The sequence below is a fragment of the Anabrus simplex genome, chromosome 2, assembly GCF_040414725.1.
Source record: "Anabrus simplex isolate iqAnaSimp1 chromosome 2, ASM4041472v1, whole genome shotgun sequence".
NCBI classification, from domain to species: Eukaryota; Metazoa; Arthropoda; class Insecta; order Orthoptera; family Tettigoniidae; genus Anabrus; species Anabrus simplex.
The window spans coordinates 291,938,024-291,963,397 of NC_090266.1; the positions used below are offsets into that span (position 1 = coordinate 291,938,024).

The window sequence follows — 25,374 nt, forward strand, 5'->3', positions numbered from 1 at the left end:
TTCATGTATGATGTAAAATTTGACTTATCATTTACCGTTGATATTTTCAAACATATAAGGTTTGAAAACGTATAACAATCAATAGTAATATTCAGCGTCCGCCTCGGTGGTGTAGTGGTTAGCGTGACTAGCTGCCACCCCCAGAGGCCCGGGTTCGATTCCCGTCTCTGCCACGAAATTTGAAGAGTGGAACGAGGGCTGGAATTGGGTCCATTCAGCCTCGGAAGGTCTGCTGAGTAGAGGTGGGTTCGATTCCCACCTCAGCCATCCTCGAAGTGGTTTTCCGCGGTTTCCCACTTCTCCTCCAGACAAATGCCGGGATGGTACCTAACTGAAGGACACGACCGCTTCCTTCCCTCTTCCTTGTCTATCCCTTCAGATCTTCCCATCCCCCTCAAGGCCCCTGTTCAGCATAGCAGGTGAGGCCGCCTGGGCGAGGTACTGGTCATCCTATCCAGTTGTACCCCCAACCCAGAGTCTGAAGCTCCAGGACACTGCCCTTGAGGCGGTAGAGGTGGGATCCCTCGCTGAGTCCGAGGGAAAAACCGAACCTGGAGGGTAAACATATAAAGAAGAAATAATATTTAGCAAACACTGTCTCATATCATGTTACTGCATATTAGTACAGACAGCCCAGCATCATGTAACCATCAGCTTTCATTCGGGAGATAGTGGATTCGAACCCCACCGTTGGCAGCCCTGAAAATGGTATTCCATGGTTTGTCATTTTCACGCTATGAAAATGCTGGTGTTGTACTTTGATTAAGGCCACTGTCGCTTCCTTCCAACTCCTATCCCATGATCGGCGTAAAAACTTTCTGTGTCGGTACGACGTAACGCAAATTTGTAATTTAAAAAAATGCAGAAACGTCAACACATTCATAAAAATTCCAATCAAAGGCTATCTCACATAACCTGAAGCAAATAATAGGAAGGCAGACTTTTAAATCTAGTACTTACTCCCATGTCCTTGATGATTCGGACATCCTCTTTATAACAGTGATAAGAATCGCAGGCTACGTCCCCGTTCTGCTGATCTGCCACCCACTCTGGATGAGTGTGAGTTGCACGGTCCCAGATGTTCTCACCCTTTCCTGTAACATAGTCGGTTTGCAAATTTATTGTACAGAAACACAAATAAGGACAATGATAAACAAAACTCATTCCTAGACCATTCAAAGATTCCTAAATTCACGACATTTCCATGTATATAATTTCAGATAATTGTATCCAATATAGTCATAACCACTGTCCAAACCACTGAATCTGATTTCTTGTAGGACAGGGGACAAAAACGAAACATAATTCACATGTCGTTATGAATGACAATACTGTCTGATATTGTGGTGTTCAGATGGCACGCCGCTATTTTAAGGAAGTTATCATCCAATAATATTCCATGGAATCTCGTAGTGCCGCAACTCTAACCCCTCGGTTTTAAAGTACAGCGTAACTTCATTAAAAATGTGTCTGTTTAACAGTAAAACTTAAGGAATATCTAGCTTAAATAATAATAATAATAATAATAATAATAATAATAATAATAATAATAATAATAATAATAATAATGCTATTGGCTTTACGTTCCACTAACTACTTTTTCCGTTTTCGGAGACGCCGACGTGCCGAAACTTAGTCCCGCATGAGGTCGTTTATGTGCCAGTAAATCTACCGACAGGTGGCTGACGTATTTGAGCACCTTCAATTATCACCGGACTGAGCCAGGATCGAACCTGCTAAATTGGGGTCAGAAGGCCAGCGCGTCAACCGTCTGAGCCACTCAACTCGATGGTGTCTGGTTTACAGAGATGTTCGAGGGCCGAATGGACACTGTCAGCTTCCATCATATGTGATATTCTCTTCTGGGAAAATCACTACATTAACTTTCAAGAACTTTCTTTCTCCACTGTGAGAACTACAGGCGTCAGATATTAATACGAATTCCTTGTAATTTTTATCTACATTTGACAAGTAGTCGATCACGCATGATGTAAGTTCATTTGACGTTACTCCAATTTCAACTTCATTTGTTCTATGGACTATGCATTAATGTATTCCATTTACTTATCAATAAAACATAATTCCACGGAAGACTGTAGGCATCGAATCTTAATGGATTAATGTCGATATTTTTATATTCCAGCATGTTGCATAAGTAGGCTACCTAGGTTTATATTTTGGAACTAGCTGATGTACCCGTGCTTCGCTACGGGATTCTCAGAAAGACTGACTTGGTGGTTTTCCTAACTGAATTCAACATAGGTCATTACAAAAACGATAGTAGGAATGTAGCGACTGAAAGCAATGTTATCATATGAAATACTCGATCAAATGATAAACCGCACATTTTCAACAAACAGTACTACGGTGCCGATCTAAGAGTCCAAAGTTCCAGAGATGGAATAACCAGGTCGCCGACTGCCGTGAACACTCGTCTGTCATTATTCCGTTAAATATGCACACTACTCATTCCAATCAGTGCCTCAGTGTAGGAATTGAATAGCTCGAATACTATGATCAAACAGTGTGTTACGTACCAGATATATCAGGAAATGTATGAACCAGAGGAATGGCATGCTAAAGAAGAAAGTTATCTTACTCCCCAGCTATTTCCCGCCAATATACAGGCAGGCTGTTACAGTCGGTACGACCAGGCGAGTTGCCCGTGTGGTTAGGGGCGCGCAGCTGTGAGCTTGCATCCGGGAGATAGTGGATTCGAACCCCACTGCCGGCAACCCTGAAGATGTATTCCGTGGTTTCCCATTTTCACACCAGTCACACCAGGCTGTACCTTAAAGCCAAGGCCGCTTCCTTCACACCACTATTCATTTCCTATCCCACCGACGCCATAAGACCTACCTGTGTCGGTGCGACGTCAAGCAAATTAAAAAAACCTCGGTACGCTGCAGTAATCCTATCTATCGGGGATGAGAGGAAACAGAAGACAAAAAGCACATCACAACAAACAATGGTCAATGTAATGTTATTGTTGATAAAGTTTGTGAGCTTTCTATATTGCAGGCCTTCACATTAGTTTTCTTTAGACTCTGTGATATTAGGGTGTCCTACAAAATTATTCATATCGTAGACTGTAGTTCCTTATTGTCAGACATTACATACCGATTTTCACTAAATTCTGTTTACCCATTTTCTCGTGCCTCGGCGCTGATATGGACTTAGTAACAAAAATCCAAATTCATGAATATCTCTGACTAGCGAATGTACCCGTGCTTCGCTACGGTATTCTGCATTGTATTCGAATATCGAAGTAAATAGTGTACATGCAGTAAATAAGATTGTTTTAAAATTGCATGTCTCTTAGCGTTATCCGAGAAAGAGCATGGGGAGGTCCCCGTACGTTGTTTCCAATGTAAAGTGTTTGTTATGGATTTGTGATATAACGGCAGGCTCACTTGCCTACTGCCATTCACAATTGAGTTGGGAAGTTTACATTATAATTGCAGGCCCCATTGCCTACTACGCGGACAGAATCGATTTGGGGAGTTTTCGTTAAAATGGCAGCCCCACTTTCCTACTTCCAGACAGATTACAGTTGAGGAGTTTTTATTATAATGGCAGGCAATTACCCTACTATCACTCGAAATTGAGTTGTGCAGTTATCATTATAATGCCAGGCCCATTTTCCTACTGGCAGCCAGCTTACTGCCAGTCACACCAAGTTGGTGAGTTTCCATCAAAATAGCAGGCCACTATGCCTAATGCCAGTCACATTTTAGATGAGGACATTTCTTTATAATGGCGGGCACCCTTGCCTACTGCCAAACACATTCGGGTAGGGGAGTTTTAAACAAAACTGCATGCTCACTTGCCTTCTGCAAGTCAAATCGAGAAGTGAACTATTCATTACAATTGTAGGCCTTCCTTACTAATGACAGTTACACAGGAGTTGGAGAAGGAACCCTTTCATACTGCCAGTCAAAGTCGGTGTGGGGAGTACTGATTACAATAGCAGACCCACCCTTTCTCAGTCGCTACAAATCGACATCAGTGAATATATATGGATCGACATACGAAAGTATATGCGTGTTTACAATACTGAAGACCTTCATTTGCAGATTAACTGCTACTAACCGTACGTCATATCGACAAAGGATTATACCAAAAGACACGCCGGATTTAGTAGCCTAAATGGCTGGTCCTATGATATGTCATCTATTCTTGGGTCAGATTGAGTTAGAAACGTTGAACAGGGTAACGTTTTTGTAAGATTATCTCACATTACATTACTTTTCGGATAATTATGTGACAGCTACATACATAGCATTTGGCTCATATATGGCTACTGGGTGGGCCAATTTTCGTGAAGAGATTGATGATTCTGTATTTCATATAAGTAATCGAAGGTATGAATTATGCATGTGAAAATTCCAAATTGACTTAACATCCATTAATAGAGAAAAATCAAACGTAAAAGGGATACAGATACGGCAAAAAGTCATAAGACCAAGGTTGTAGATCATTCCAAATTGAACGGAGATTGTGCAATCTGTTATGTGATAGGAATTTCCGAAGGTCTGCACCATCATTAAAATTGCCTGCATATTTCGATATTCTTCGGGGATAAAAAGTGAAAAATTTAATGATCTTGGATGTTTTCCGTTCGTTACAGGCTAAAACGTATAATTTTGTCAAATTTCAATTATCTTCTTTTTCTTCTGGCAGATTATGCCGCAATCTGGATTTTGTGCGAGGCGGGTAAAAATTAGGACTTTCAGGAAACTAAACCTAAAATTATGCAGATGGTCATTATTACCCCTTAAACGGAAAGCTGTACGAAAATTTCGCCAAAATAGTCAGTGTAGAGGCACACAGTCGTTACGATTTGATTTATGTAGATAAGGAATCTGCTCCATGTAAAACACCGTTTTGGCTATGTCCGCTGGACTTAACCTGCAAAACTGACCATTCATGATATCTCCCTTATTAATCCTCCTGACGAAAAAATGCTCATGAAAAAAAGGTTTAGAGGTGGAATTCCATCACGTTTGGTCGATTTCCAGTCAGGTTGGTCTTGTTCTGTATATATTGTGGAAGAGTAAAATCACCATTTCGGTTCCCTATAAACCGCCAGTCCATTCCGGAACATGAAATGTTATTTACGTTTAAAACCTACCTTTGGACAGGTGGATGCTAAATATAAATTTTGGTTCGAATGTCTTCAGTAGTTATCAAGTTGTAAGGAATACGCTTTACACGCACCCGCTCGTGAGTCAAGTCCGATGGGACTTGTACAGAAATACGGTCCGTTAATGATATCTCCCTTATTAATCCTCGTATCGAAATGATGCACATGAGAAAAAAGGTTTAGGAATTAATTTCTACCAAGGTAGGTAGACTTCCATAAAGTTTGGTTGTGTATATTTTTTGGAAGTGCAAAATCACTGTTTCGGTTTCGTATAAACCCCCAGTCAGTTCAGGGATTTAGAAACAATATTTGCCCTAAAACCTATCAAGGACAGGTGTATTCTAAATATGAGTATTGGTGGAAATACATCCAGTAGTTTGTAGCACTCGCGTACATACGGCGTAATTAAGGAAGAAAATAATACAGTTAAGAAAGTTGAAAGTAATAGAAAATGGATTATAATTGAGGACAGCCGGATAACGACAAATATGTAAATGCCAAGTTAATGTATTGGAAAATCAAATGCCCCTCAATAAATTATGCTAGTGTGAGTTATGGATATAATAAAGCGGTAACAGAGGAGAAATTTAGGTCCATTGATTCCTAGGTAAACAAATAATAAGAAGATGACTAATGGTGTTATTACTTAATCTATTCGAAGGCGGTTATAACATCCAACGATATTCCGCCAATATCCCGCAGATAGGCCGATTGACGCCTCTCTTGCCTTCTACCTAAGGAACAACCACGAATTTAAAAGCATGATGAGGAAAATGGCAATACGTTACTTCCCTGCTGACATGCAGTCAGAGACGTTGCCATGGTAACCTGTAGGTTCGTTGTCAGTCTGTCGGTCACTCAATGCAGAGCATGGTACCAGCAGAAAATTGTAAATTTCTTCGTCATGTAAAGAGTAAGGTAAATTATGAACATAACGAAAGTTGTTTATAATGAAGAGACGTTTCACGTACGGTAAACGAAGTTTACAGAAAATCAATAGTATAAGAGAAAATGGAGTAAAACCATTGTGGTTTTCCTATAAACCCCCCGTCTATTCAAAGATTATAAAATGATATGCATATTGAAACCTTCCCCGGGATGATTATACTCCAAATATGAAGTTTAGTTGAGATCTATCGAGCCGTTTCGACGTGATGGTGGAAAAACCGTTCTGGTTTTCCTATAAACCCCCGTCTATTCAAAGATTTTAAAATGATATGCATATCGAAACCTTCCCCGGGATGAGTATACTCTAAATATGAAATTTGGTTGAGATCTATCCAGCCGTTTCGACGTGATGATGGAAAAACCATTCTGGTTTTCTTATAAACCCCCATGTATTCAAAGTTTCTGAAATGATAGGCATATCGAAAGCTTCCCCGGGAGGAGTATACTCTAAATATGAAGTTTGGTTGAGATCTATCCAGCCGTTTCGACGTGATGGTGGAAAAACCATTCTGGTTTTCCTATAAACCCCCCGTGTATTCAAAGATTTAAAAATGATATGCATATCGAAACCTTCCCCGGGAGGAGTATACTCTAAATATGAAGTTTGGTTGAGATCTATCCAGCCGTTTCGACGTGATGGTGGAAAAACCATTCTGGTTTTCCTATAAACCCCCCGTGTATTCAAAGATTTTAAAATGATATGCATATCGAATCCTTCCCCGGGAGGAGTATACTCTAAATATGAAGTTTTTTTGAGATCTATCCAGCCGTTTCGACGTGATGGTGGAAAAACCATTCTGGTTTTCCTATAAACCCCCCGTGTATTCAAAGATTTTAAAATTATATGCATATCGAAACCTTCCCCGGGATGATTATACTCTAAATATGAAGTTTGGTTGAGATCTATCCAGCCGTTTCGACGTGATGGTGGAAAAACCATTCTGGTTTTCCTATAAACCCGCCGTGTATTCAAAGATTTTAAAATGATATGCACATCGAAACCTTCCCCGGGAGGAGTATACTCTAAATATGAAGTTTGGTTGAGATCTATCCAGCCGTTTCGACGTGATGGTGGAAAAACCATTCTGGTTTTCCTATAAACCCACCGTGTATTCAAAGATTTTAAAATGATATGCATATCGAAACCTTCCCCGGGATGAGTATACTCTAAATATGAAGTTTGGTTGAGATCTATCCAGCCGTTTCGACGTGATGGTGGAACAAACAGACACGAACAATTTTATTTATATAGATAGATAGATACGAAGCGAGTAAGCGAGAAATATAAGATCGTGTGTGGACACGGCCGATATTGAAATTTGTCCACGTGTTACAACTTTCTGAGGGTTAGTAGTCACTTTAAGATCAATTCAGGTATATGAAATGTCCTCAGTAACTCACCGGTCGATGAGGTGCAAATGATACTGCTCTTGACGTTATCTCTACTATAAAGAACGATACCTCCACCCCTCTTCTTGCTGCGGTCATGACGATGGAGATTAAGCCATCATGGTGAACCAAGCTATTGGGAATTGAGGTAGAAAAGCAACTTTCACTGATACTTATCGCGTGGATTAAGTTACCTTTAATTGCGTCCAAGTGCGTGCGAGTAAGCTTAGGTTGTTCATATCAATTGCCGACCCCAACAAATTGATATTATGGCCAGAAGAAGAATGTTGCTCAATCTCCTTTCAATTATTATAGATTTTAAGACACGGCAGGATATTCGAATTTTGTTCCGCAAGGATTTCTTAACGAATCAGAAGCCGACGACACTAAATTGTCGCTCTTAAATGTCCTCAAACGCCATCATCTTCAGAGGGAATCGAACCCAATGCTTTGAGAACAGAAAGATAACAACTAACCAATTATGCCACAAAGAACGATGAATGGCACAGAACAAGAATAACCGAGCTCGATAGCTGCAGTCGCTTAAGTGCGGCCAGTATCCAGTATTCGGGAGATAGTAGGTTCGAACCCTTAATTAAGGCCACGGCCGCTTCCTTCCCACTCCTGGCCCTTTCCTGTCCCATCGTCGCCATAAGACCTATCTCTGTCGGTGCGACGTAAAGCAACTTCTAGAAAAAAAAAGAACAATAATATCCCGAATTTTATTTCTACGACGTATAAGACAACGATACCTTCTAGCAGTAATGCATCATAAATATAAATTATTCGTACTTTTCTTATGGTGTGTGGCCTCGGGAGAGGCCTTGTGCGGGTCTTTCGAGTTGACGCCTTATAAGCGACCTGCGCTTCTGTGAGGAAGGTGCTCTACCTATGATGAATTATAATGCTGAATACGGCACACACACCCATCCCTCGAGCCATCGGAATTAACCAATGAAGGTTGAAATCTCTGACACAATCGAGAATTGAACTCGGGACCCTTGGTCGAAAGGCCAGTGGACTAACCATTTAGCCATAGAGCCGAGTGTTATTCGTATTAGGGCGACGATACTGTCTTCTTGTACGTTATTTATAATCTTGCCCATATTGGCCAGGCATGGGCCCGTATTGACTAAATCACATTAAGTATACTTATTTTAGTGCGTCCGCCATGGTAGTACTGTACCAAATCTAATGTGTAAAAGATTTAATTGTCCGCCTCTGTGGTGTAGAGGTTAGCGTGATTAGCTGCCACCCCCGGAGGCCCGGGTTCGATTCCCGGCTCTGCCACGAAATTTGAAAAGTGGTACGAAGGCTGGAACGGGGCCCACTCAGCCTCGGGAGGTCAACTGAGTAGAGGTGGGTTCAATTCCCACCTCAGCCATCCTCGAAGTGGTTTTCCGTGGTTTCCCACTTATCCTCCAGGAAAATGCCGGGATGGTACCTAACTTAAGGCCACGGCCGCTTCCTTCCCTCAACCTCGTCTATCCCCTCCAATCTTCCCATCCCCCTGCAAGGCCCCTGTACATCATAGCAGGTGAGACCGCCTGGGCGAGGTACTGGTCATCCGCCCCTGTTGTATTCCCCGATCCAGAGTCTGAAGCTCCAGGACACTGCCCTTGAGGCGGCAGAGGTGGGATCCCCCGCTGAGTCCGAGGGAAAAACCGACCCTAGATAAAGAAGAAGAAAAGATTTAATTCATTGTACACTCAAAAATAAATAGGTAGTACATGTTTCGAGAATATGTGGATTCTGTTCTTCTGGTATACAGGTTAAAATCACATATTTACGTAAAGACCTTATAGGAAAAAGGAGCACCCCCTCTTAAAGGGTAAAACTGTAAAAATGTGCAATAATACAAATTGAAAGTTGTATCAGAATATCTTGGACCATGTTTCTAATCTTGTCGTGTTCATATACAGGGTGAACAAAAAATGCCGCACATGGAGGTCGGCATGCGGTTCCTCGTCAAAATTCACGACAAAAGTTTATCTTGCAAAACCTAGTCCCACCAATAGGTTTAATAGAAATGCCAGTTAAGAAACGAGGCAACACTGTAACGGCGTGCAGCGTGGCCAAGCACAGGTCGCATGAACTCGGCGCTCTGCCGGAGCTATCTCATAAACTCAGTGAAACGAGGTAATGCCATAAATGCCGGTTGTGCGGACTCGCCGATGTTCGAGTCGCGTTCGCGCCAATTCTTTCTTTCAGTTAATGCATCAAATTGTATCCTATGTACACCTCCACTAAGCAATACACTAATGTTCTCTCTTACCGTTAAAGTTACCTTTATTTAAACATTGAAACATAACATGAACTTCTTACAGACGTAAACGACCACTTTGTTTCGTCCATGGCACAAATAAAGCCAATACGTAGAACATAATAGTGGATACAGTAGCATTGTCTCTATCCAATGCGGTACAAGGAAACACAATACAGTACAGTAGTTAGGCTACACTGGATTGCCCATTATGCTACGCACAATAATTCCATAGTGTACGTGTGACGTCCAGTCTTATCTTCACAGTGCCGGTACGTACACTTACGAGCAACGTTCACTTCACAGCAGATGTTCAAAGCGACCACCTTGCATTTGCAAACACTTCGCCACTCGCTGAAGCATACTTTACCGGACCCTACGCAACACACCTGCATCCACCATTGCCGATGCAGCATGCACGCTAGCTATTAGGTCTTGTACATCCATGGGTAGAGTACTATAAACATGTTCCTTTAAGCGACCCCGCAAATAAAAATCCAGTGAATTAAGGTCCGGGGAACGTGGAGGCCATAACATTGGACTTCCACGACCAATCCATTTCCCTGGAAACGCTTCATTTAACCAGTTACGCATAGTCATTCCAAAGTGTGGCAGTGCACCATCATGCTGAAACCATACCTGTCGCCGAACACAAAGTGGAACGTTTTCTAAAGCGTCAGGCAAATTACTGGCCAGAAACGTACGATAACGGGGCGCATTCAACTTGTCCGTCAATAGGTAAGGGCCTAAAAGCACTCCTCCCACGATTCCAGCCCACAGGTTTATGCCAAAGCGTTCCTGAAAGCCATGTTCACGAGTGACATGTGGGTTGTGGTCAGACCAATAATGGCTGTTGTGATGGTTGAAAATACCTTCCCGAGTGAAGCTACATTCGTCACTCCATATCACATTCTTTATAAAATGGTTCGTTATCTTCAACTTGTTGCAAAAGCCATTTACAGAACTGTACTCGTTGAATGCGGTCTTCTGGCCGCTAGTGTTGAGTTAACGTTGCAGTTTTTCGTCGTGCAACACGTCAACAACCAGTGTTTGAGATACCTGGAACTGCCTTGCAATATCACGGGTACTACGGAAATCTCCAGGGCCGGTCGTCAATGTGTTAATGATTACAGGATCACCTACTCTAAACCTCTGAGTTCCATTTTTTAGAAATGTAGCTACCCATTCAGTCACTTTTTCGTCTATTCCAATTTCGCTCATTTTTGCCTGTAGTGTCCCATGATCTATCCTTTCAAATGCCTTAGGTAGATTAATCGCGATACAGTCCATAGGGTTGTTTTCACTAATAAATGCTTGTTATTAAACTGTTTAATTTTGTAGTCACAGGTTATATCTCAGTCGCTAGCGAGCTTCAGCCGAAGCAAGTCACTCCGAGCTCTTACCTCTCGCTTGTGTTGGCAGTGTAGCATAACGTGTATTGTGTGTTCGTTCTTCAGTGTGTTAGTGTAATTAAACTTCGTGTGCTTTCACGCTACGAACTTACACTTCTCTCAACATGGCTAATGGAATAAACCCTGATACGGGGACTATATTAAAAGAAAGTTTATTAACATATTATTCGTCGTCAGCGGACATGGATTCAACGCAACCAATTCAACCCAGTCAACAAGTCAACACAAACCAGCCTTTAGTGAAAGTTTCCTCAAATCTACAGCAACAAGCAGCTTCACAGCAGCAGCATTCACAACGACGAGAACAACATCATGTAAGTCCAGAACTTCTTAATCAACGTTCTATGTCTTCAACCTCATCACGATCTATTTTACAACCAAGTAAACTTGCGGAACTTAAACGTGCGCACGAAGCACTTGCTTCTCCCGATCCCCCGTTACAACAGGACGATGGTTTTCCGACTCCCAGTAAAAAGTTAACTGTATCCGCTGCAAGAGTAAACAATAAGTATATGGTAGATCTCACAGCCGTTCATAATAAGTATGCTCCTCTTGAACGCATGGATGATAACACTGCAGGTGACAATGTTGCCCCATTAACACCTAAAGTTAACGTGCCACCAATCTTTCTCCACGAAGTAAATAATTATCAGCAAATTATTAGAGACTTGAATACTGTAATCAGCAGTGATTACACTACACAACAGCGCGGCAAAGTTCTCAAGATAAATACTACCACTATCAGCGATTATCGTTCCGTCACCAAATTTCTAGAAGAATCCGAGCTTCAATTTCATACCTTCCAAGACCCTACCACCAAAAAACTTGAAGTTATCATTCGTGATGTCCCATACTCTGTTACTGACTCGGAACTCCACTCAGAGTTACAAGAGCTTAACTTCCCGGTACGCAAAGTTACTCGGCTTCTTTTCAAAGATAAGCAGCCCATGCCCCTCTGCGCCGTTGAATTGGACAACACGGAAGATGCAAAAAGAATTTTTGACTTGACACACATTCAGCGTGCCATTATTTCGGTCGAACTTCGTCGCAAACCACAAGACATCTCACAGTGTACCCGATGTCAACGGTTCGGTCACACTAAAAACTTCTGCAACTTAAGTCCACGCTGCGTCAAATGCCCTAATAATCATCACTATTCAGCATGCAATAAACCACGACAAGTACCTCCAACGTGTGTCAACTGCGGCCAATATCACGCTGCAAATTACAAAGGCTGCCCATATTATCTCAATATGAAGAACAAGCTCAGGCGTGCAAGTACTTCTCCTCCAACACCGATGTTCACCAGCACCCAGCCCAACATTATCGCCCCCACACCACCAGCTAATAATGCTACGAACTTTCCTCCGTTACCATCTCGACCTTCGCTCGTTCGAACTCCTAACCCATCAGCATGGCAACGCCCGCTTTCTCAACCTTCTCCGCAAAACCCAGTATATTCAGCTCAGAATCCACCGCAAAATTCTTCTCAACCTGCATCGTCTTCCAGCCTTGTCCAACAGATTATAGCCTTCCATACGCCTTTCATCCCCCAAATTAAATCATTTATCATGAAATTACTCTCAGAACTCCTTAACAATGGTTGTTAGTGCCAATCCTCTGTTTTCCCATCTCACATTTCTCAACTGGAATGCTAACGGTTTGAAGGTCAAACGTGCCTCCTTCTTGGAGTTCATGTCCCGCCATAATATCGATGTAGCATGCATTTCTGAAACTCATCTCGTTGAACATGAACGTTTTACAGCACCTGGTTTCAACATCTACCGATGTGATCGCCAAGCTCCTGTTGCCTCTGGTGGAGTAGCAGTCATTATAAAGAAAAGACTTAAACATTATCCGATATTCTTACCACAGTTAACCACTATCGAAGCTTGTGCTGTTAAAATTGAATTACGCAATGGAACCCCTTTGACAGTCATAGCAGCCTATAAACCCCCTTCAGCTCGACTCCACGTTGAAGATATAAGATTATTGTTTCAAGACCAGTTACCAACCATCCTAATGGGAGATCTTAACAGCAAGAACGAGATTTGGGGCTGTCGTGTAACAACTCCCAATGGTAGACAGCTGTTAGCAGCAACTGAACTTCATGCCATCCACGTCGCTGCTCCAGACGAACCGACTCATTACCCATCTAACTTCAATCACCAGCCGGATATTCTCGACATAGCCCTAATCAAAAACGTCGCCTTCCCCATTTATATGAGACCAGTGGCTGAAATGTATTCGAATCATTGTCCAGTAATTACATCCTTTTCTGCTGAAACTTTCGTTCAACAACCACGTACTCTTACTCATGGTTATATTAATTGGGACATTTATCACCACCAGCTTGACTCCTGCCTTCAACCAAATATGCCCCTCATGACTCGAGAAGATCTTGACAATGCCATTTGCCACTTCACCAACATTATCACTACTTCACTCCAAGCAGCTACTCTGTCCCAAAGGAGGCCGCAACAGCCACCTCTTCACTCAACATTTCCCCTCAGAATTTTAAGACTCATCAAGGCTAAACATAAAATGCGACGTCTGTGGCAGGCTCAGCGCCTACCTTGGCAACATCATAGATTAAACCAGCTTATCAGATTAGTACGCACAACTTTAGATAATCACCGTTATGCTTCGTACCAGCATCATCTCTCTGGTCTGTCGCCTGATGATTGTACACTCTGGAAGGAAACCAAACGAATACTGCATGAACCAAGCCTTATTCCTCCTCTGAAAGCATCTGATACCCATTGTTTGAGTGATTCTGAAAAATGTGATATACTTGCAGATGTTTTTGAAGCTTCCTTCACTCCAAACCCACCAATCAATCACGAGTATAACAGTGAAATAGTAGCGTTCCCAACATTCTGCCCTACAGTTCCAGAAAGAATCAAATTTACCTCACCGGGAGAAATACGAAATCTGATCAAGAACCTGCCCGTCAAGAAAGCTGCTGGACATGATCTCATCCCTAACATAGCCTTGAAGCACTTCACTCGAAAAGCACTATCATTCCTTGCGTCTATATTCAATGCTCTTCTTCGTCTTGGGTACTTTCCCGACACATGGAAGCATGCAGAAATAATTGCAATTCACAAACCTGGGAAACCTTCGACACTACCCACGAGTTACCGACCAATAAGTTTATTACCAACATTATCCAAATTATTTGAGAAAATCATCCTTAAACGTCTAAATAATTTCTTAGAGGACACATCTCTCCTTCCACATCACCAGTTTGGCTTTCGTCAACGGCATTCGACAACTCATCAGCTACTACGTCTTACGGAACACATTGCGCAAGGTTTCGAGTTCAAACATCACACTCTTGCAGCGTTCTTAGATTTTACAAAGGCATTTGACAAAGTTTGGCATAAAGGCCTATTATACAAATTGCACACAATCGGAATTCCACATTATATATACAGCATCATCTACAGCTTCTTGAGTCAGCGGATCTTTCGCGTACGTATCAATTCCACGTCTTCAACACCTCGGCTCATTAACGCCGGCGTCCCACAAGGTTCTATTCTTGGTCCAACCCTCTTCAACATTTATACCCATGACATTCCATCGCCTCCATTCGTCAACGTCGCAATGTATGCAGATGATACTGCTGTCTTCACATCCCACCATGACATTTTAACTGCCACTCGTCGACTGCAAGCCTCTCTGCAAACCATATCAACGTGGTTAGATGACTGGAGAATTTCACTGAATGTACCTAAATGTGAAACCATGATCTTTACTCTTCGACGTCCACCTCTCCCACCACCAATCTTCCTAAATGGAACAGCCATCCAATGGACGCCTAACGACAAGGCCGTGAAGTACCTGGGAGTATTCCTTGACCGTCGCTTATCATGGAAATACCATATAAATCAGAAATTAAATCTAAGTTATGCACGACTAAGAAGACTATATCCTCTCCTAAACAGGAAATCTTCCCTCAAATTTGAATGTGGATTACTTCTCTACAAATCACTGCTCCGTCCTTTATTCACCTACGCCTGTCCAGTCTGGGGAGGGGCGGCTCGAACCACTATCAGACGTTTGCAATCATTCCAAAACAAAGTTCTCCGTATCATCACCAACGCTCCTTGGTACGTCCGAAACAAACAGTTACATCGTGAACTTCAGTTAGACACTTTGGAACACGTGATTTCAATGCACGCCAAGACGTTCTTCAAGAAACTCCAAAATGTGCCTGGGGCTGTGTTCTTCGCCCTTGGAAAACGATCCACACTTCCACGACGGATTAAAAGTAGACTTCCTCAAGATCTTTTACTTTCGCCAAGAGAAGAATCTGAAGATGAACAGTGAGTGTTTGTGTATATCAAAAATAAAACAATTCAACGTGTACGAATTTCCACTCGAGTGCTATTGTTGCTCAGTGCTTCTTTTATTCAACTACCAATTTACTTCTCAGTGAAATATTAGTATAACAAGCATTACCAAGAACATAAGAGTTAACTTGACTAGAAAAACTGGAACATCCCTTTGTGTTAGTGACCAATTGCTTTAAAAAAAAAAAATATTATCTGTGTGTGTATCTTTTCCAGCACTTTATTACAAACTCTCCTCACTTATTCTAGTTACAGAAGGGCCTACAGGAGGTCGACTTCAAATCTCGTCCCTAGTAAGTGATTATTTTGCCCTGTTTTGTTATGTACTAAGATTTTTGTTTGTTGTTTGTTTGATTGTTTTATTTTATCTCTTGTCAACAGTAATCTGATATAGCATGTATTTATGCTGAACGATTAAATACTACATTTAAAAAAATTTAAAAAATAAAAAAAATAAAAAAATAAAAAAAAAGGTTTATCTCTGTAGACACGTCAATTGGTAGCACAAGTGTTGTCCTAATATGCATTTGTTAAATAGCAGTTCTTTTGTATTTTTCATTAATGTTGTTTCATCTGTACGCAGTACGATAGAGAAGGGCTCAATGTAGTTGCATCTTGTTCTTTGATACAGCCTGTTGATGTATAATTGTTATTTTTTCAGAATGTTCCGGTGGCATGTTATATGATTGTCAGTCTTATTTTTTCAGAAAGTTCCGGTGACATGTAATATCGATGGCCTAGAATGAAAACCTCGTATCTCACAAAGTTCTTTCTATCCATTACTTCCCTTAAGACTGGTTACGCCTCCCAGCCACACATAAATACGCAGTCCATCAGAACAATGTTCGTTGTGCTCTTTATTCCAATGCTGACGTGTGAAGGAAAATGAACCTTATCGTACCGTACTATAGGAAAGTATGTCTGCGTGACGTATTTACTGACTCCTACAGTATAATTCTATAAGGTTCATTTTCCTTTACGCATCAGCATAGGAAAATAAACCCAATGAACATTGTTCTGATGGACTGCATATTCATGTGTGGCTGGGAGGCGTGACCAGTCTTAAGGGAAATAATGGATAGGAAGAACTTTTTGAGATACGAGGTATTCAATCTAGGCCATCGATATGTTTGTTAGTCTTTGCAGACTTCTTTTTTGCTTATTACCATTTCCTATTTCTTTAATCACCGCTGTAATATGAAACCATGTATAGAGCCTAATATTACACTGGCGGAAAAAAGTATCCAAACACCAAGAAGGAGTGTGCTAGGTTAAGGAACGTTGGTAGGCGTCATTATACATCTAAATGATGATGCTGATTCAAATTTCCCGCAAATCACATTAGCGTGGCGCTAGTAGCGGCCCCATGGCGTTGCACATCAGGTTTGCATTAAGTACATTGTGTACTGTGCGAGAGCGTTAGGTTACCTGTGAGATTGGACGGAGTGACTGTGAGTGGGTCAAGAACGCCTTTACGACGACAAAGAGGTCAGTATCAACAGCTCAGTGCGGTTGAACGTGGCCGTATAATAGGGCTACGTGAAGGTGGATTTTCCTTCCGCGCTATTGCAGAACGACTTGGCAGGAATGTCTCCACTGTGCATGCGTGCTGACAGCAATGGTCACGAGAAGGTACGCTCGCAAGAAGGCCGGGCTGCGGACGTCCCCGTGGCATCACCGGGAGGGAGGACCGTCGTATTCGGCGTACGGCTGTGGCGCAGCGGATTGCGTCTGCAGCAGCAATTCGAGTGGCAGTTAGCAACACAGTGACGCAATGAAGTGTTCGAAATCGGTTACTTGAAGGACAGCTCCGACCCAGACGGCCTGTTGCGTGGATTCCGCTTACGCCAAACCACTCCCGTCTGCGACTTCAGCGGTGTCAAGCGAGAGCTCTTTGGAGGATGGAGTGGAGGTCCGTTGTGTTTTGCGATGAAAGCCGTTTCTGTCTTGGTGCCAGTGATGGCCGTCTGTTGGTTAGAAGGAGGCCAGGTGGGCGCCTGCATTCCACCTGTCTGCGGCGTCGACACACTGGACCTACACCGGGAGTTCTGGTCTAGGGAGCAATTTCCTATGACAGCAGGGACACTCTCGTGGTTATCTCACGCACCCTGACTACAGAAGTGTACGTCTGTCCGGTGATTCGACCTGTTGTGCTGCCATTAATGAACAGTATTCCAGGGGGTGTTTTCCAACAGGATAATGCACGCCCCCATGCCGCTGTATTAACCCAACGTGCTCTAAACAGTGTCGACATGTTGCCTTGGCCTGCTCGATCCCCCTATCTGTCCCCAATCGAGCACGTATGCGACATCATTGGACGACAACTCTAGCTGCATCCACAACCGGCATTAACCGTCCCTGTATTGACCGACCAAGTGCAACAGGCATGGAACTCTATAATGCAAACTAACATCCGGCACCTGTACGACACAATGCATGCACGTTTGCATGCCTGCATTCAACAGTCAGGCGATAACACCGGTTATTAATGGACCATCATGGCACATTTGCGACAGCTTTTCTCGAGTGGATATTAACCTGTAGTCTTGTACCTTTAATCAATTAAATAATGTTACCTCGGCAAATTTATTGCCAAAATTTCCGTATTCTACATTCGTTATGTCATGGTGTTTGGATATTTATTTTTCGCCAGTGTATTTGAAGTTCATGATCCCCGTGGTCATACACTCAGTGTGATAATATTCTTGTTGAAATAATATAATGGGCCGATGACCTAGATGTTAGACCCCTTTAAACAACAAGCAAGCAAACAAGCAAATAATAATAATAATAATAATAATAATAATAATAATAATAATAATAATCATAATAATAATAATAATAATAATCAACGATTCTGATATAGTTTGAATTTACTACGCATACGAATCGCTTAAATCAAGAATGAAGGTGCCCGCCTGCCATAAGAAACGTTTAACCCCTCGCCATTATTCACTGGAAATTTGTAGTTTAGAGTATGTCGAGTGTAGCGAAATATTTATTTTAGAGCATTGATATGTATTATTTCATTGCGTTGCTTACGGATGTAAATTATTGTTACTTTATGTTTTCAGCGCATTTAATATCCTTAATTAAATTGCTAGATAAAATTGTCCTTAATAATCGTCGAGCTGTCCAACTTATAAATAAAAGTAAGTTCTACATTTAAAAAATATTTATCACCAACAGTATACCAACGGATTGCATTATTCAATGGGCGATTACTTGTAAGATACGTTGCATAAAATTGTGGCCTCAGTTTATTCAAATTTACTATAGCCCCCATTCCTGTACGTTTAGTCTATTGGTGGTCCGGAATTCTCGTCACCGGTACTATCGGCATTGTCATAGTTCGTCACTACTCATCTTTATTTTACTTTTTATTTTTTGCTGCTTGTTTAAGTTTAAAGTTGCGCTGACACATTGAATGTTTTCGGCGATGGAAGGATGGGAAAGAGCTAGGAATGGGAAGGAAGCAGCCGTGGGCTAAATTAAAGTACAGCCCCAGCATTTGCCTGGTGTAAAAATGGAAAACCACGGAAAAGCATCTTGAGGGCCACCGACGGTTGGATTCCAACCCTCTATCTCCCGAATTCAAGCTCACAGCTGCGCGACTCTAACCGGACGGTCAACTCGTTCGGTCGTCACAACTATTTCCTCACCAGGCGTTATGGTCATCTCGTCTCTTTCGTCAAATGGCATTTTGACTACCTCAGCTTTCATGACACCTGGATTTTCTGTGTCAGCACAAATACTGCGAATCAAACAAAAACCATGATAAATCGTAATGCATACTGTATAGCAGAGTACTTGATACTGATAAACTAGGCCTACAACTAATAATTATGATCATATTTTTGCTTAATTTCAAGTAGCCTATCTAGCAAATGGGAATTCGTTCCGATCCATGGCTTTCACCTATCGCATGGGTACGTCTACAGTCAGTGAAATTGTTGAAAATATCTGTGAAGCTATTTGGAAGAGTGTGCAACCTATACTCATGATTGAGCCCAAGGAAGCGATCTGGAGAACATCGGGGAGAGTTTTCTGAGAAAAGCTGAACTTTCCTTACGGTATCGCAGCCTGATGGCACACACGTCCGTATTTAAGCCCCTTCGTTAAGAGGATCAGGATTTTTCAACCTCAAAAGGTATCATTCTGTTGTGCTGCTGGGGTTAGTTGATACTAATAAAACATTTCTCTGTGTAGATGTAGAGCAATATCGAAGAGTTAGTGACCGAAACATGTTTGCCAACAGTAACATTGGTAAGCGCTTGACACGAGAAGGCATGGGATTTCCTCCAGACGAAAATGTAGCGGACGTTCCTTTACCTTACATCAGGGCCTCTCAAACGCCCAAAATCTCACGCGTGCAAACTGAGGCGCAGAGTTCCTGTGCACAGTGCATCGGTCCCACTCGGCTCGGACCGACGCTTCGTCTCTGGGCTACTCGGCTAAGCTCGGCTCAACTCGGCTCGGATTTGGAGCGCTACGGAGCAAGTGAGGAAGAGGGAGGCAGGCGGAGCGAGCGAGACAGGCGCGGAGAAAGAGAGAGACAGCGCTATTGCTCCAAATCGAGGAGTGGGGTCTGCACTCTGGTCAACCAAGCGAAGTCGTCTTTTGCACCGTGCACAATGCATGCACCAGGTGCATTCACTCTGAGAGGCTCTGCCTTACATTATAGCTGGTGATGAAGCTTTTCTCCTTAGAAAGTACCTCATGCGACCTTATCCAAAACTGGTCGAAATCTCAGTGACGCAGAAAAGACTTTCAATCATCGTCTTTCAAGAAGCAGAAACGCAGTTGAAAGTGTTTTTGTATCCTTGCAAATACTTGGAGGTTATACCACCACCCTTTGGAATGCCATGTTGAGCTTGCTGACAAGACAATCATAGCTACCGTTGTCTTGCACAATATTATAGTCTACGACAAGAATCAATCCCAGCCAACATTGCTGCACCTGTAGATGGTGAAGAATGCATACACGCAAACTATTTCGTTCAGTTTGGGGTTACAACTTCAACAAAATCGAGAAGAGAAGCACTGCAATTTCTAAATTCATTCACGGACCATTTCATGTGTGATGAAGGTCAAGTAAATTGTGTAACTTACTAGCCTGAAAGAAGTGATGGTTACTAGGTAGGATACAAAACAGAAGGTAAAGAGAGTATGTTTATGCAAAATCAAGTAAGGACTATTTGTCAGTGATGAAAAGGAAGGGGTTCACTAGATACTTGGAGAGGTAGAGGTTAAAGATACATGCATTCAAGTCCTCCAGAACGGGAGATGAGAGTGACGTCACGCCCGGCACTTATCTCTTGAGGATACCCTCTGATTGAAGCTGAAATATCTCAGCATTTAGACGCAAGTAGTCTTACGTGATTATTGATATAATGGGCATGGTCACGGGATCTGCGCTTTTGCAAGACATAGGGATGCGATTCTTCATTTCAAAAATTCCACCTGCATTGGCCGGTGAGAAGTAGGCCACCCGGCCTATCTGAATGTACTGATTTCCAGGCAAATAACAGTCTCTGATGAAAATACAAACACATGCTGTTTCTTAGGCCCCAAGACTCAGCATTCATTTCAAAGGCGATACAGAAAATACATCAGACATGTGCCAAATATGCATTAGTATTTACATGAAAAAGCAGAAAGTAGCACCGTAAGACCATATAAATAGCGTTGTTGTTTTCGTTGATGATGTTGTAGCTTAGGACAGCTTTAGCCATCAGCCTTTGTGAAGTACTGTAAGTACTCTATCAAACTGGGGCAAATATTCATTTATAGGAAGAGGAGTTAGGGATTGGAATAACTTACCAAGGGAGACGTTCAATACATTTCCAATTTCTTTTAAATCGTTTAGGAAAAGGCTAGGAAAACAACAGATAGGGAATCTGCCACCTGGGCGACTGCCCTAAATGCAGATCAGTATTTATTGATTGATTGATTGATTGATTGATTGATTGATTGATTGATTGATTGATTGATTGATTGATTGATTGATTGATTGATTGATTGATTGATTGATTGATTGATTGATTGATTGATTGATTGATTGATTGATTGATTGATTGATTGATTGATTGATTGATTGATTGATTGATTGTAATTTTATGTGACTATTGATTGTGGGCGTGATAGCTGAGTGGCAATATTACTGGCTTCTCACCAAGACGTTCGTGGCTCAAACAACAGCCAATGTGTTGGATTTTTAAAATGAAACGTCTCGGCCCTGTGGTTAGATTCAACGTAAAACTGGAGGTCCCTGATATCAAGAGCCACCTACAACAACAAGCTTCTCTGCTTGCTAATATCGTGATCATACTCAAGAACCTCTAACCTTATGTCGAATCTGAGCCATAGGGACCTGACTTCCCATTTCAACCCTGATGCGATCCTCAGCCATCTTGGAGAGAAAACGGTGGCTGTATCACTCAAATACTAAAGAGTGTGCGGAGTTTTGTCTGACAACCTCTGTCGATGTGGTGTCTGACTGCGTAAAAGACTGAGAAGGAAGTGGCTGTTGACTGTATCCTCGGTACTATTCACCTGGATTTGAAGAGGGAAGCTCACAGAAAACAACTTATAGGGTGGCTGAGAATGTGATTTAAACTCACGTCCCCACTCTGTTATGTTGCCTGGCCCTGAGTTCACCCGGTTCCTGTCCCTTAAACCAGTCTTAAACACATCGAAGGTTTTCGGCAACGCAAAGATGGGAAAGGGCTAGGACTGGAAGGTAGCATTTTTTTTTTTTTTTTTTTTTTTTTTTGCAATTCGCTTTACGTCGCACCGACACAGATAGGTCTTATGGCGATGATGGGATAGGAAACGCCTAGGAGTGGGAAGAAAGCGGCCGTGGCCTTAATTAAGGTACAGCCCCAGAATTTGCCTTGTGTGAAAATGGGAAACCACGGAAAACCATCTTCAAGGCTGCCGACAGTGGGATTCGAGCCCACTATCTCCCGGATGCAAGCTCACAGCTGCGAGCCCCTAACCGCACGGCCAACTCGCCCGGTGACTGGAAGGTAGCGACCATGGCATTAATCAAGGTACAGTCCCAGCATTTGCTGGCGTAAAAATGGGAAACCAGGGAAAACCACCTTCAGGGATGCCGACGGTGCGATGTGAACCCTCGCCCCCACCAACATCTCCCGAATGAAAGCTCAAAGCTACGCGACCTTAATCGCCAACTCGCTCGGTGGAAGATTTATTATACAAATCCCTAGATGAAGATCGCGGACACACGTCAATACTGAAAGTCACGACCTGGTCAGTCACAGCTACAAGATTAGTTTGATTCTCACCTGAATGATTCCTATGGCACCTTTGCCCATATTCTAGCCAGTGCGATCTTTATATCAACACCCATATTTAGGTAATTTGTGAAGGTCTAGGAATGGGAAGTCACAAACTTGTTTTTATTGTTTGGGATATAAATCTATTGACAGGCTTAACAGGCTAAAGTTTTCCACGCCAACCCAGTCGTTTCTCTTATAGCCTGTGGATATTTCTAAATATATCTACTGCAGTCTGTCTGGCCTGTTCTCATACCACACAGTTCACACAACAAGTATGAAAACAGATCGTGGATGTTTGAAGACATGACCTGTCAATATATATAATTCTCTGGCCAAATGTGGCTAGAACGTTCTCTTCTCACCAATTTGAATCAGTTTCTCTACATTTATAATAATATAAAGTTATTGGTTCCACTAACTACTTTTACGGTTTTCGGAGACGGCGAGGTACCGGAATTTTGTCCCGGAGGAGTTATTTTATGTACTGGTAAATCTACCGACACGAGGCTAGCATTATTTTTACAATTTGCTTTACGTCACACCGACACAGCAGTTGCCTGGTGTAAAATGGGAAACCACGGAAAACCGTCTTCAGGGCTGTCGACAGTGGGGTTCGAGACACTCAGCCCGCCCACTACATTTCTTATCTAATCTCCACATTTCACGTGCAGGGACCTTCAGCAACACCACATTTCAATGGATTGTATTCTTTTCCACTCTATACTAGTAATGATCCATGCTTCACTTCTATACAGTGCCACTATCCGCACAAATACCTCCAGAAACAGCTATCTCATACCATATCGAAGGTTGAAAAGAACAGATTCCTAAGAAAAATATTCATGTTTGGGCTTATTTATGCTTCATGTTTTTCTTTTTTTCTGCCATTACTAGCAATATTATACAAAGTAAAGCCGTCTTCATACGGGCAATGGAGGCCCTCGGAGGAGAGGAAAATTAGCCTAAAGCTTCCACTATTCGTAACCTGGGCTCTATACAGTGTGATAGAGTGGTTAGTGCCTTGGCCACCAGGAATTAATCTGACCCTTATTTTAGACATAGGCTGAATGAACCTCAGGGCCGTATGCGTCTTCAAAAATGGAAATTGTTTTTTCTAAATTGTTGACTACCTCTCGGTGAAACAAACACACTCTTTCCAGATGAACCGAACACACCTTACCACCTCAACTAGGTAGCCCCTACAGAACGAATCTAATTCATTTAAGATTCCATTTCTTGACGTTATAAGCTGTCTTCATTCCCATCACTTCTTCTTCTTAAGACGCCGTCTCCGAACGGAGGTTGGCGATCAACGTAACTAGCTCTGATCTTGACAGCGCAGAATGGAATGCCATTTCTGAAGTACAGCAATGCCATTTTCTGCTATTTATTTTCAAACGAGAATATATATATATTTGCAAGTTGCTTTACGTCGGACCGACACAGATAGGTCTTATGGCGACGATGGGACAGGAAGGGGCTAGGAGTAGGAAGAAAGCGGCCGTGGCCTTAATTAAGGTACAGCCCCAGCATTTGCCTGGTGTGAAAATGGGAAACTACGGAAAACCATCTTCAGGGCTGCCGACAGTGGGGTTCGAACCCACTATCTCCCGAATACTGAACACTGGCCGCACTTAAGCGATTGCAGCTATCGAGCTTGGTAAACGAGAATATTTACCATGATCACAGTCTTTTACGAAAACAACAGTATGGTGAGAGAAAGAAAAGTGTTTGAGGACCATGGCCCGCTTTCTTCCCACTCCTAGCACTTTCCTACCCCATCGTCGCAATAAGACCTATCTCTGTCGGTGCGACGTAAAGCAAACTGTAGAAAAAGAAAAACAATCTCAAAGACACAAGAGTCTCGTTGTAGACGTCATCACATAATTGGGATTTTCTACTCGCTTGATATGCGGGAATATTACATAAACCTGGAATTATAATTACCATTATGCCACTATAATACTCACCATCTTCATTCCAACCCCCTTCTACTTGGTAGGCTGCTGTAGCAGTCCCAAACAGGAAGTCTTGAGGAAAACAGTTACTAGTGTCTTGAGCAGCACACATTGTCCTTCCAGTCTCAGTACGAGCTGCAATCTGCTCGTCACAGGACAAAACTTCAGTACTTATTGTCAACTAGGAGCTTACGTAAGAGCTGATCTTGACAGTGGCTTTACGTCGCACCGACACAGATAGGTTTTATGGCGAGGACTAGCTGATAGCGAAATGCAGAGGAAACACTGGGCGAAGACGTTACATGTTGTTACTGTTACAGATGTAAATAACTCAGACACATGAAATGTGCTCTTGAGCTGAAAATGAAGACGTATAGAACCCTTCCATAAATGGGCCTACTTATCTCAACATACGTTTTAGACTTTGATGTGTTGGTACATGTCTGAAAATAGAGGAGCTCAAACACACCGTGACCCATGGTTCTATCTCTATTTGTTCTTTATCAAATAGCAGTGTTTTGTTTATGCTTCGTAGGTTACATTTTTCCGCAGAAATCGTAAATGATACGGTACACGACGTAAAAATACGTCTACAT

The 25,374-nt window shown here is 42.3% G+C and overlaps 1 protein-coding gene across 1 annotated transcript in view; it reads right to left on the reverse strand.

Annotated features, from left to right (window-relative positions):
- The window catches only part of LOC136864069 (myrosinase 1), a 235,364-nt gene extending 210,448 nt beyond the window's left edge, over positions 1-24,916 (reverse strand). Inside the window, exons 1-2 of the mRNA XM_068225980.1 lie at positions 24,791-24,916; positions 961-1,094 (exon numbers count right to left, since the gene is read on the reverse strand). Of these exons, the coding sequence (XP_068082081.1) occupies positions 961-1,094; positions 24,791-24,890 (234 nt within the window). The 5' untranslated portion in view covers positions 24,891-24,916. The remainder of the gene's footprint in view (positions 1-960; positions 1,095-24,790) is intronic.
- Between the last annotated feature and the right edge of the window lie 458 nt (positions 24,917-25,374).